The sequence below is a fragment of the Phyllostomus discolor genome, chromosome 4 (genome assembly GCF_004126475.2).
Source record: "Phyllostomus discolor isolate MPI-MPIP mPhyDis1 chromosome 4, mPhyDis1.pri.v3, whole genome shotgun sequence".
NCBI classification, from domain to species: domain Eukaryota; kingdom Metazoa; phylum Chordata; class Mammalia; order Chiroptera; family Phyllostomidae; genus Phyllostomus; species Phyllostomus discolor.
The window spans coordinates 128,508,077-128,521,898 of NC_040906.2; the positions used below are offsets into that span (position 1 = coordinate 128,508,077).

The 13,822-nt window shown below is 37.9% G+C and overlaps 1 protein-coding gene across 1 annotated transcript in view; it reads left to right on the plus strand.

Annotated features, from left to right (window-relative positions):
* Positions 1-13,822, plus strand: part of PRIM2 (DNA primase subunit 2) — a 291,593-nt gene that overhangs the window by 268,415 nt on the left and 9,356 nt on the right. The window contains exon 13 of the mRNA XM_028510638.2: positions 7,042-7,110. Coding sequence (XP_028366439.1) covers positions 7,042-7,110 — 69 coding nt within the window. The remainder of the gene's footprint in view (positions 1-7,041; positions 7,111-13,822) is intronic.

Consider the following 13,822-nt stretch of genomic DNA (forward strand, 5'->3'; position numbering starts at 1 on the left):
GTGAGGCCTATCACACAAAAGAAATAACATTCATTCAACATCAACAAATAATAATTGCACGAGGACTGTATGGCAGTCACCATTCCAGACACCAGGGATATGGCGATGAATACACCTAACAAGACCCCTGTCTTCCTGGAGCTGATATGCCAGTAGGGGAGACAGACAATAAACAAATTAAGTGTGGTAAGAGAAAACTAGACAAGATAAAGGAAAATAATGAGACTTGGGAGAGGTGGGCCTACAAGTATTTAGGTAAGGTTGTCAGGGTGTCTTCTGAGGCACACTAGTCCTGGGAGATCTATGAAAACAGGTTCTAGGGACAAATCAGATTAGAAATACCACCCCAATAAGTCTTGCCATGAGGAAGCTGAGATAATTCTGGATTGCACCACATCAAACAATGCATTAGACTAGAAAACCCACTGATTCACCCCTAGGATTTTGTATGCTAAAGAGACTGTGGGAGAAGCCAGACTAGAGTGCAAGGACCGCGTGGCCAGGCAGGCCCAGAAGACCGTGGCTGATGAAGACAGCCATGTGAACGGCGATGAAGAGCTTGCACCCCTTCCACAGCATGAAGCAGCAATGCCTGGACTTCATTTAGATTTTAGAAAAGTTACTATGGTGGCAGTTTGGAAGCTTTCTTGAGTAAGGAAAGAATAAATCTAGAAGCTTTGTGATAATAAAGAGAATGAGAGTCTGAACAATGGAGAGCACAAGATAGGTCTTCAAGACATTTGGAGGTAGATCAGTTTAGTCAGATAACCATGTTTAAAGGCAATGAGGAATGTGTCATCAGAAAAGTTCTTAGCATATATGTTTGAAGTGAATGAAAGTTTATCTTCACAAGGGGGAAACTTACCCCAATCTGCCAGCAAACGAAGGTCACAGCAGAGTTGTAGGCAACACAGCGTAAACTCTGCTGAGTGTGTGAGAAACAGAAGCCATGTGTTTGAGAGTGTTCCGGACTTGGCCTCTCATGTTTTTTTCCACCTTTGGAATAAGGCAGGCTAGAAATGAAGTGGAAAAAAATCAGTATAGTCTGCATTTGAAATGTGCTTTTTAGGGAGAAACAAGTTTATTATCACATTTAAAGAGACACAATGTGACCCTGAATCAGAGGCACAAGAACTGTGTGAGTGTCGCATACTTAGCTGTAACAGCGCTTTGCTCACAGGAGCCAAGGCCGGCAGGTGGCTCCATTCTGCTGCCAGAGAATCAATCACCTGGGCCTCACTGGCCGGCACTGAAGCAAAAGGCAGAGAGGAATTTGCAGATGGTAGGGAATATTAGAGAGATTAGGAAGGGAGAAGGAAGTGTGGCTCAAAGTTATAAAATGCAGTCTATATTTCTATTTTATATGTGTTTATATGTGTGTATAAATATGATTACAGCACCTCTCGCCCCAGTGCTCTGCTCTATCACATGTTTGTCAGCTGGCTGTGATCTGTCACCAATCAAATGAGGAAAATACCATCTTACTTGCTCTCTGTTCCTCCACTGTAATGTTATCTTGGTTGGACACTTTATTAGAATTCAAAACCAAACTGTAATTTGCCTTGAGGATGAAATAGTAGGTGAGTGTAAATAATACTTTAACCAAACTTAGCAAATACAAGGATGATGAATGTTTTCTTGCAAAAATGACGAACTGCAGTGTTTAGAAAAACAGGTCTAATATTCTCCTTGGTGGATGTGAGTCAGCTGATAAAAAGAATAGTTAAAAATATAGACAGAAAAAGTTAAAGAATATGATTGACCAAATATAGTAGTTTGATATCACTACTCTTAATTTTTCTTAGCCTTTTGATTACTGATGAACTAGATTAGAATAATAAATGGATCATTATGCTTGACATTTTGTACATTAGTCTGGAAATACTGGCATTAAAAACCAAAGGTCAAATTGCTATTTGTGCAATATTCTTAGATCTTCAAAGAAGTATTTTCTTTAAATAATAAGCTTGTGTTTCAAAATGCCTTTATTCGAGATGACTGTTCAAATTGGTTATATATATTTTTAAGCTGAATTAAGGAACTTCTATACTAGGCCTGTCTTGGTTTCCTCCTTAGACACCTTTGGGCATTAATGTTGTGTGTACAAGAGGAACTCGTGGTGTGCTCGGGCTCTTCTAGAATGGAACATGGAAACTGGGGGCTCATTGCTCAGTGGAACACCTTTTGTGTGCTGTGGGTTGTTACACTTTAATGTAGACAAGTCATGTAAGTAGCAGATTGTGGACTCCATGTCATTTACCTCTTTTTCTGGTTTTGCACATTTTTCTTTCACATGGTCTTTCATCTTCCTGTTTGTTTCCTTTTATCTTGTGGCATTTGTTCCTCTCAGTGAGTTTCTGCCTCCATGTAGTATGGGCTTCCCTCACCCATGTGATTTCAGACCCTCACTCTGGCCAGTCACTGCGGACAGGACTTGGGCACAGGGAAACTATCCCTCTAAGACAGGCAAAGGCAGTTTGTGAGGATGGAGGTCAGGCCCTTCACAAGCGGTGTGGGCAAAACTAAGATGGTCAGAAAGTACTGTTGCCTGACCACATCTTCATTCTAGCTTCTCTACAGAATATTTTTTCTTTAAAAAACATTTAATATATTTTATATATGATTCTAACACAAAATATATAAACAAGCACATTATGAACACCCTGTATCCCCTGCCCACAGTATATATTTTTGAAAAGGCTAGGTAAGTAAGGTCAAAGTTAGCACATTGTAAAATATTACCTCATCCAATATTTCTTCATTCTTGAGAAAACATCAAAGAAAAAAATTCAGTATCCAAGAAAAATTACAGTTTCAAAGAAAAGCACACCACATTTAGTTAAACCCTGATCTTTCTCAGGCTCACAGTAGTCTGGCTGTAAGTCAAGCCTGTCTGTCCACGGCCCTGGGACATGAGCCCTTCTGTCAAAACTTGGCACTTAAAAAAAGGGTTACTTGAATCATGACTTAACAAAAAATTTAAATTCTCAATGAGACCAGCTATTAAAGAGGGCTCAGTAATCCCAGTCATCACACATTTTGGTCACCCCTGTTCAGCCTCACTGGGTTGGCAGTGGGCACTCTCAGAGTCTCTACATGAACACATAAGTGATTCACTTTGGGAAGAACAGTCTTTCCAGGGTACGTAAAACATATTGTAGAGATTTTAGCTTTTGTCTCCAAATCCTGTTTAACAGATTCTCCCTCAGGCACCTGCCCTTCTTGTATTTTGGTGTTTCTTTGCCATGTTTCTATTTTTGCTCCTTCTTCACAAACTGAATTTTTGTATTTGCTCACACCTCAGTTCTCCTTTCCCATCCTTTGATATTTAGACTTGCATTTCCTGTTTTGGAGTCCCATCAGCAGATTGCACCAGCACCATCCTCAAAATAGACATACCTGTGAGTGTTTGCCAGTGAGTGATGTTTATACCAGAAAAATCTAGGTAAATAAGGTACAGAAAAAGTCTCAAGTTGCTCTTCATGTACAAATGGTAGAGCATCAGACTCATTTGTGAATATCCTGATGTCAGCAGAAGGGTTGTGCATCAAAACTTCTGGTGACATGAAGGGGGGCCGTCTTCATGTGTTACTGCCTTAAAAGCATCTTAGTCATATGGTTTAGTGACTAGTAAATAAGTGGCATTTTTCATTTATTTTACACGATAGCTCGTTCTTATATGTTGGTATTTTAACTAGTTTCATTTAGGAAATCAGCCTGGGAAGGGAGGAGTTCAATGATTGGTAATGCCTCATTCTAAAACAGTGGGGATCAAGTTCATATCGAGCATTTTTTTAGAGATTTTATTTATTTATTTATTTATTTATTTATTTATTTATTTATAGAGAGAGGGGAAGGGCAGGAGAAAGAGAGGGAGAGAAACATCAGTGTGTGGTTGCCTGCCATGCGCCCCTTTCTGGGGGCTTGGCCTGCAACCTAGGCATGTGCCCTGCTAGGAATTGAACTGGGGAGCCTTTGGTTCACAGGCCAGCGCTCAGTCCACTGAGCCACACCAGCCAGGGCTCATGTTGAGCATTTTCATGTAGAACAGCTAGTTTTCAGAAACTGTATGGTCATTAAGTGGGAAATCCTTCTGTCTCCAAACCTGACCAGTTCTCACCATGTCTGTTAACCATCCTGAGCAAGCCTCCATCATCTTCCTGAATCAGCTTCCTGTTTCCTCCACCCTCCCAGTCTGTTCCTAACACTGAAGGAAAAATATTCCTGTTAATGTAAGTCAGTGGCTGTTGCTCCCGTGCTTAGGACATTGCAGTAGCTCCTCATTTTACTCAAAGAAAAAGCCATAATTCATTCATTGGTCCACAAGACCCTTCTCTTTCTCTTTTCTTTTCCTGTGTCTCTACAGTGTAGATAATAATGTAAAATTAAAGTATATATTTGTATTAGTTGTTGGATTTTTTGAGTAATGTTGTATATTTTCTATACTATGTTTAAAACATATAAATATTGTATATTCTCTTCAGGAAAACAGGATCACTTAGTTCCATATGATGTTTTAATTTTTAATTCTTACCATAGTAAATGGTTCTCACTGGACAGGCACCCTATTTTTAAGAGGATGTGTTTCTTCATCTCTAAAATTAAGATAATACCTGATCACATCAAAGCAGTCCTTCTCTTGGATTTCTTTTATTAGCTCATTTATTGTCCCCGTATCTTTATTACTTAGTATTCTTTCTCCTCCCTAGCTCCTCTCCTTAGGCCCAAATTTATCTGTCTGTCTTTGAATAGCTTTGCTAGCCCATGAAAAACTCTCTAGTGTCCTTTTTTCCCATTGTACCTTTACATTATTCCATTATTTCTCGTTATACAGGGACTTTTATCCACTCATATATGTTATGACATGATTAATAAAGTTGTCTGAGGATAGATAGTTAAATGATTTATTTGTATATTTGCAAGAAAATTTCAAATAAAAATTCTTCCTGAAAAGATCATACAAAAAGAGGAAAAGTAAGTGATAGTTTTGTTAATGAAGAGCCTAATATGGGAGTGGAGTGGGGTGGGGTGGTTGTTATGTGATTAATCTAAATTTAACTTTTTTGATGGAATCTAAAATTTCAAGATACGTAAATCTTCTTTTCTCACATTCTGTGGCTTATATGTCAGTTTTCCTGGATACATTTTTACTTATTTGTATATTACCCAACTATATATGTTTTATTAATATTTCTTTTAAGTATTCCTTTATAGCATGCTTTCTAATATTTATTAGATTGTATGTATATAAGTTGCTTATTTACTTTGTAAGGAAAATACTATATACAAATTCTATTGTATATGTGTGTACAAACATATATGTATATATATAACAAGAAATGTATATATATTATATATGTAGAACAAGATGTGGGATTCACTGTTTTGTTTTTATATAAAAGTAACTTATGCATCACACAGTTGAGCTTTTTGCTTATTTCTGTGAAGTCCTTTTCTGGTAATTTACAGTATTATTTAAACTTTATGTTATGCTTTGGCTTCTCCAAAATTATATTCACAGATATGCATATACAGGGGTTGGCAAAAGTTGATTTACAGTTGTAAATACATGAAACAGGGTTTTTCTTGTATTATTATTTGTTAATTATTGTATTATTTTCCACATAACCAACTGTAAACCTGCTTTTGCCCAGCCCTGTGTTGGTATCATTGATGTTTGCCAACAATCAATTGCAAGGTCACCTCAACACATTTTGAATTATCTATGTGTAAAAACATTGGCAAATATGAGCTCAGAATGTTGAAATTATTTGGAAAATTTTGTGACTTTTTTCATTTTTAAAGTGTATAGTCACTCATTTTTATTTATTTTTCATTTTTGCTCTAATAATTCATGAAAAGTGGATACGTCATATAGGCAGACAATCAGGATCCTGGGTGCTATGATTGGTTGGCATTTACATAGGTCATTCATATAGATTTAATTACAAGATGACCTGAAATTCAGAAATGTAATCTCTAAGACAGTCAGAGAAGTACAATTTTTTAAGCACACTCTTATCAGTATTCTGTGATACCTATTCTGTAACTGTAATTTGTTTGTGTGTCTGTCAGAAGAGGTAAGCTATATCCAATAATGAAGATAGCAAGAATTTGAAACTTCATGAATATTTTTTTTTTGTCATAGGAAGGCCAGCCTTTTGAAAAAGGATAGAAATTTACATTTCTGCAGAATGGTATTTCCCTTCATTTGAGGCTATCTCTTAATTCCAGCATTTTAGTGTGTTTGATAAACAGGCCAAATATATATATTATTTATTTGGTGGGGGAGGTGATGAAACTTTATAAATTTCAACTGGCATTGCACTCTGCTGATAAGAATGGGAGTTTGCATCGCTCTGAAGAGATTACATGAAGTAGAATTGGAAAGCAAATTGTATTTACAAAAGATAGGATGATGTTCCTAATAGGTGTTCAGAATAGACTATTTACTCTCATATTCTGCTCAGCTTTACTAGAAATAACTTCATTTCAAAAAAAAGGACAAATCTGATTGAAGGTAAAAGCATATCCTCTCCACAGATAGCCATCCAAAGGGTTTACATCAAATTTTCCTGATGGGCACACAGCTGTATTTTATGCTGTATCTGTATAAACTGGTAATGTGGAAAATAAAAATCTAAATAGTATACTTGATTGCTTCATGCACCAGCCATTTAGATTACCAGATTTATATCTACAATTTTAGAAGAAATGTTGCAATAAGATGTTCCAAAAAATAACTGTCAAAGTCACAATACTAGGATCTATTTTCATCTCGTTGTCAAGGTAAAGTTACTGAAATTCACAGTTAGTAGGTCAGAACACTTTCTATCTGTTGTCATCTGTGGTTTAATACTGACCTTCACTGCTACTGTGTAATGTCAAAATGATCACAGTGTGCAGGCTGCAGAAGTACAACATGCTGTGTGACTTAATGCATTTCCAGTCTGGAATGAAGGTGGCCAACAACCATGAGGTACTCTGGTATAGAAGAAACTTTTAATTTCTAATTCTTTTCTCTTTTCTCATTCATTTTAGATTTTGGATTTAGTAAAAGGGACACATTACCAGGTAGCCTGTCAGAAGTACTTTGAGATGACACATAATGTAAGTATTTTAAACTTTTAAATTTTTAAACTTTATAGCCTAACTCTTTGTCTTTTGTGACTCTGTGTTTCATTCAGGGTTTTTACCTGCAGCAACAGAAGCCACCCCAGCTATTGTTGGCAGAAAGGAATTTATTATATGGTAGTAGGTACCTTTTAAAATTTATAGAAGGTCCAGAGAATCAAGCTTAGATTCTCCAGAACAGGGAATATTGTTCCTAGGAGAAGCTACATCATGAGAAAATCTTATTTTACTACAGCTGTCACCTACAACTACACATCTAGGGATGAGACCAAAGGTCTGTAAACTTTTTCTGTGAAGTGTCAGATTGTAAAAATTTTAGGCTTCACAGTCCATATGGTCTCTGTCACAATCGCTCAGCTTTGCTGTTGTGGCACACTAGCAGCCATAGACAGTAGGTAACTGGACAGGCATGGCTGTGTTCCAGTAGGCCTTTATTTACAAAAACAGAGTGGGCCAGATCTGACCTCAGATAGGCCTCAGATAGCCAACGTCAGGAGTAGATCTAGAACTTTTGGCCACAGTTGCTGAGAAGAACCTAAGGCTTTTGCCATCTTCCACACAGAAAATCTGATTGTTTTACTTGCTGCCACCTCATGTTAATCTGATCTACTACCCAAGTCTTGTATTTATCTGCATGTAGAACCTAGGTTACATGGTGGACCCTTAACTGCAAGAGAGTTAGGGAAATGTGTTTGGTTTCTTTCATGCCAGCATCCTTAGTACAAGAAAGGCCTGCTACAGTAGGGGCTGAAAGGTATAAAACAAGGGTCACAAACTCAGAGGCCTATAGAGGTCAGGCAAATAACCCCCAAAAGTGAGGTTTCCTGAGATTAATACCAGAGAGTATGGTAGGAACTGTGGTGCACTGAAGAATTCATACCCTTAGAGGCATTCACATTGAAAAGTTTTAAGACTCTGCAGGTCAGATTCAGCTCACTGATGCTCAGTTTTCAACACTGATGCTGGTCATGGCTTCCTAACTGAGGACAGACATCCAAGAATGGACTTCGAGGTCCAGGCACCTCTTGAAACATTTCTTTTATGAGTATATGTGAGCCTTTCTTGGAGTCATTGGTGGTGTTCAGATACAAAGGGATCCATACCTTCTCCTAAAAGATGTATTTATTGAGCCCTGGCCAGGTGGCTCAGTTGGTTGGAACATCATCCCATACACCAAATGGTATGGGTTTGATCTGCGGTTGGGGCACATACAGGAGGCAACTGATTGATGTTTCTCATATTGATGTTTCTCTCTCTCCCCTTCTCTCTAAAGTCAGTGAACCTATCCTTGGGTGAGGATTAAAAAAAAGAGATGTATTTATTGAATTCATTATCAGCTACCATGCTATGTTTTTATAATTTTTATGTTTTTTAATTTAGTTTTCATGAAGTTTTTCTAGTTTGGTTATATTTTTGATAAAATAATTCATAGAAAAATATATCCTATAATATTACTAAAGATGATAAAAATAATAATAATAACAATGATAATAATATCAGTTAACATCCATAGAATCCTTAATACATGCCAGGCATAGCACAAGCACTTTGGACATATTAGCTCTTTGGATCCACACTGTAGGACTACTGCTAGGCACTGCTTTTGTCCCCGTTTGTGAATAGAGCTTAGAGAAGCTGAACAGCCAGTGTACGATTACACTGCTTATAGAGGATGGAACTTGGATTGCAACCAGGCTGTTGAATAACTCACCTAGAACTTATGAGCCTAATCATGCAGTTCTACAGTACCTCGTATTGGATTTGTAATAACTACTGTTGTGATCATTAGCATTTTCCTTTCTAGATTCATCATCCAACCTTCATAGCTTACGTTAAAATAACTTGCGCCTACCAATTCTATGGGACTTGCCCAAAAGGTACCAAACCTGGTCAGTGGGAGATCTGGAGCTAGAATGCTGGGCTGTTGTGGCTCTAGCTCTCACTCTATTATACCTAGAAGTTAAAAATGTTATTATTATTAAAAAAATGGTTTAGAGACTTTTAGTCAAGAGAGTAAGAAAATGCTGTGCTCATCTCTTTCCACTACCATATAAAAATTACAACTGAATTAGAACAACCATCATTGAAAACCTCCTAAAGGCTACCTGAATAGAAGTCCTATAGCTGAAGTTATAAAGAAGTTGGTAGCAGGGGCAGAGAAGTGGAATGGGCAGTGCCCACATCCACAGTGTGGTGGTTAAGAACTGGGAGGGATATCTCAGCTGTGGAGATCCTCCCTGAGGAGCAAGGGGTCGTAGCCCCACACTGGGCTGCCCTGCCTAGGGCATCAGTGCTGGGAAAATGAGTTGCTATATCTGGCTGTGAAAACCAGTGGGGATTACATCCTAGTGAGACGGAGAGCAGCTGGAGACCTAGGCACTGCAGGTCTTAAAGGGCCAGTGCATAGCCTTACTTGCTCTGGGCTCCAGCACGGAGGCAGCAGCTCAGAAAGTGCCAAGGACATATGGAAGGAACTAAATTGACTGGCTTCAGGGCAAAGGCTAGAAGGGCAAGAGTCAAAACAACTCTCTTGGGGACAGGAATGCTGGCAGGTGCCATTGCTCTTTTGTTGAGTCCTCCCTCATCCAGCTGCCTGATCCAGGTGGATGTCAAATCTGAGCATTCCATTAACCTGGCCAACACTGTTTGCCTGCCCTGGAGATGCCCTGAGACTCCTCCCCACCCAACTCACATGTCTGGCCTAACCTCTTCCAGCTTACTCCTCCACATAAGCAACCTGTGTTGGCTTGTGCTGTAGAGATCCCTAAACTCTCTCAAAAGCCCACTAACTGTAATCAGGTAGTGCCTGACCTCTGTGTGTTCTGTATTTTTGTTAAGTTATGTCAAGTTCAGACCAAGTGGTGACTTGTCTCAACTTACATCATAACTCCCATCAGGTAGTCCCAAGCCTAGCATAAGAAGTGGCAATCTTGGCTTGGAATGTAGCCTTAATTAAATGACCACAAACCAGGCACAAGTGGCAGCTGGCCTCAACTCACATCATGGTGCCCACCAAAGGGTCCCAAGCCCAACACAAGTGACATCCATCCTCAGTTTGCAGAATAACCTCTCCCAAGCACCCCCAAGCTCAGCCCAAGCATGAACCAAGCACAGATCACTTTGTAAGTACTACCAGATGGCCCCAAGCTGGAAACACACCAGAGCTCCAGGACCCACATACCTAATGGTTAGCTTTAGACCACACCAGAGCACCACTCACCCAGCTCCATAAACAGCACACTTGAAGGGTGGACTCAGCTGGCATTATAACCCCACTAAGCAACTCAGTCTTGGGGGACAGCCCCTGAACAACAGCTCATTCACTGTAGTCATAGCCAGTCAGCCTTAGGGTCAGTCCCAACCCCTGAAATGACACAGTAATCAAGGATCAACTACAACAAAAGGGTACACAAAACCTACACAAGGGACACACCTGGAATACCTGACTCAGGTACCAGGAAGACTATACGGCTGTGCCCCACAGGACACCTACTATATAGAGCCATTCAGCCAAGACCAGGAGATGTAGCAAATCTACCTAATACATAGAAACAAATAAAGGGAGTTAGCCAAAATGAGGAGATAAACATATCCCAATGAAACAAAGACAAAACTCTAGAAAAAGAACTAAACAGAATAGAGACAAGCAATCTACAAGATTTAGAGTTTAAAACATTGGTTATGAGGAAGCTTATTGAACTTAGGAGAAGAATACATGAATTCAGTGACAACTTCAATAAGGAGACAGGAAAAATAAAAATGGAGTTAGACAACATAAAAAGGACCAATCAGAAATGCAGAATACATTAGATAGAAACAACAGCAGATCAGATGGAGCAGAGGATCAACTCAATAATCAGGAAGACAAGATAGCAGAAAAATCCCAATTAGAACAGGAAAAAGAAAAAAGATTGAAAGTAAATGAGGATGGTTTAAGGTTTCTCTGGGACCATATTGAACATATCGATATTTGCATCAGAGGGGGGCCAGAAACAGAGAGAGAGCAAGGAATCAAAAACATGTTTGAAGAAATAATGAGCAAAAACTTCCCTAACCTGATAAAGGGTAGACATAAAAGTCCATGAAGTATAGAGTACGCAATAAGACAAACCCAAAGAGGCCCACACTAAGACCGATAATAATTAAAATGCCAAAGGTCAAATGAAGAGGGAATCTTAAAAGTAGTAAGACAAAAGCAGTTAGCTATGTACCAAGAAGTTTCCCATAAGACTGTCAGCTGATTTCTCAGCAAAAACTTTGCAGGCCATAGGAAAATGGCATAAAATATTCAAAATGATGAAAGTCTGAGACTTATAACCAAGAATGTACTACCTAGCAAGGCTATCATTTAGAATTGAAGGAGAGAGAAGGAGTTTCTCAGACAAGAAAAGCTAAAATAAAGTGTTGCATCACTAGGAAACTAGTATTAGAGGAAAGGTTAAAGGCACTTCTTAAAGAAGAAAAGAAAAGATCAAAAATATAGGAAACAAAAAAATTCACAATGAAAAGGCAGAGTTAGTAAAAGCAGTGAATCAACTCTAAAAGCTGGTACAAAGGTTAAAGGCAAAAGTAGGAAGATCATGTGTAGTTTCAACAGTGCATTAAGGGATACACATAAACACACAAAAGAGGTAAGAAATAATGACAAAATCATGCATGTGGAGGGGATGAATAAAAATTGTAGTGATTTTAGAATGCGTTCAAAGTTAAGTGACTATCTACTTAAAATAGACTGCTATAAACATAGTTTGGTTTATATGAAGCACATGGTAACCACAAACCAAAGATCTATAAGAGATATACCAGAAATAAAGGCAAAGGAATCCAAATATAACACTATACAAAGCCATCGACATACAAGAGAGTAAGAGCATTAGAAATGAACTGAAAACTACAAAACAATCAGAAAACAATTAATAAAATAGCAGTTACTATATATCTATCAATAATTACCTTAAATGTAAATGGACTAAATGCTTCAATCAAGGGACATAGTGCGTAAAAAACCAGGCATATACCTATGCTGCCTATAGGAGACTCACTTTAAATTTAAAGGGATGGAAAAAGATTTTTCATACAAATGAAAATGAGAAAAAAAATCTAAGGTAGTGCGCTGACTGGTGTGGCTCAGTGGATTCAGTGCCAGCCTGTGAACCAAGGGGTCCCTGGTTGGATTCCCAGTCAGTGCACATGCTTGGGCTGTAGGCCAGGTCCCCAGTAGGGGGCAAACGAGAGTCAACTACACATTGATGTTTTTCGTCCTCTCCCTTCCCCTCTCCCTAAAAATAAATAAAATCTTAAAAAAAAACCAAAACCCTAAGGTAGTAATACTTAGACAAAGCAGACTTTAAAACAAGACTATAACAAGAGATGAAGAAGTACATTTCATAGTGATAAAGATCAATCCAACAAGAGGATATAACCCTTCTAAATGTTTCAGCTCCCAATGTGGGAGCACCTTTATATATAAAGCAAATATTGACAGATATAAAGAGAGAGATTGGCAGTAATATAGTCAGAGTAGGGGAATTTAACATTCCATTGATGTCAGTGGATAGATCATCCAGACAGAAAATCAACAAGGAAACAGTGGCCTTTAATGACACATTAGACTAGATGGACATCATTGATATTCTTAGGACATTGCACCCAAAAGGCAACAGTATATACATTCTTTTCAAGTGCACATAAAACATTCTTCCAGATAGACCACATGTTAAATCACAAACAATACTCAAATAAATTTAAGAAGTTTGAAATCATATCATGTGTCTGCTTCATCATAATGGTATAAAACTAGAAATCAATTAAAAAAAACTGAAAAACATACAAACACATAGAGGCTAAATAACATGGTTGTAAACAATGAATTGGTTAACAATTTTAATTGGTTTAGGAGATTAAGGAAGAAATCAAGTTACCTTGAGACAAATAAAAACAAATACACATTGACCCAAAATCTGTAGGACACAGCCAAAGCAGTTCTCAGGTGGAAATTTATAGCAATACAGGCTTACCTCAAGTAACAAGACAAATCCCAAATAAACAATCTAACCTTATACCTAAGTGAACTAGAACAAGAACAAAAAACATAGGCCAAAGTGAGTAGAAGGAAATAATAAAGTTCAGAATGTTAAAATAATCTAAAAAGAAGATCGAGAAGATTGATAGAGAAGATCAGTGAAACTAAGAGCTGGTTCTATGCAAAGATAAAGAAAACTGATATACCTCTAGCAATACTGATCAAGTAAAAAGAGTAATAAAATAAAAAATGAAAGAGAAGTAACAACTAACACCAAAGGAATCCCCCAAAATTGTAAGAAAATACTATGAAATATATGCCACAAATTGGACAACCTGGAAGAAATGGATAAATTCCTAGAAACATATCTTCTAAGATCAAATCAGGAAGAAACAGAAAATCTGAAAAGACTAATTAATACCTACTAAGGAAATTTATCAGTAATTTTTTCAGAAAAACAACAAAACAAAAAAATCTCTCAACAAACAAAAGTCCTGGACCTGTTGACTTCACAGATTAATTTTGCCAAACATTCAAATTAGAATTAATACCTGTACTTTCCAAAGTATTCCAAAAAACTGCAGAGGAGGGACGCCTCCCAAACTGATTTCATGAGGCCAGCAGTACCCTGATAACAAAACCAGAGAAAGATACTACCAGAAAAGG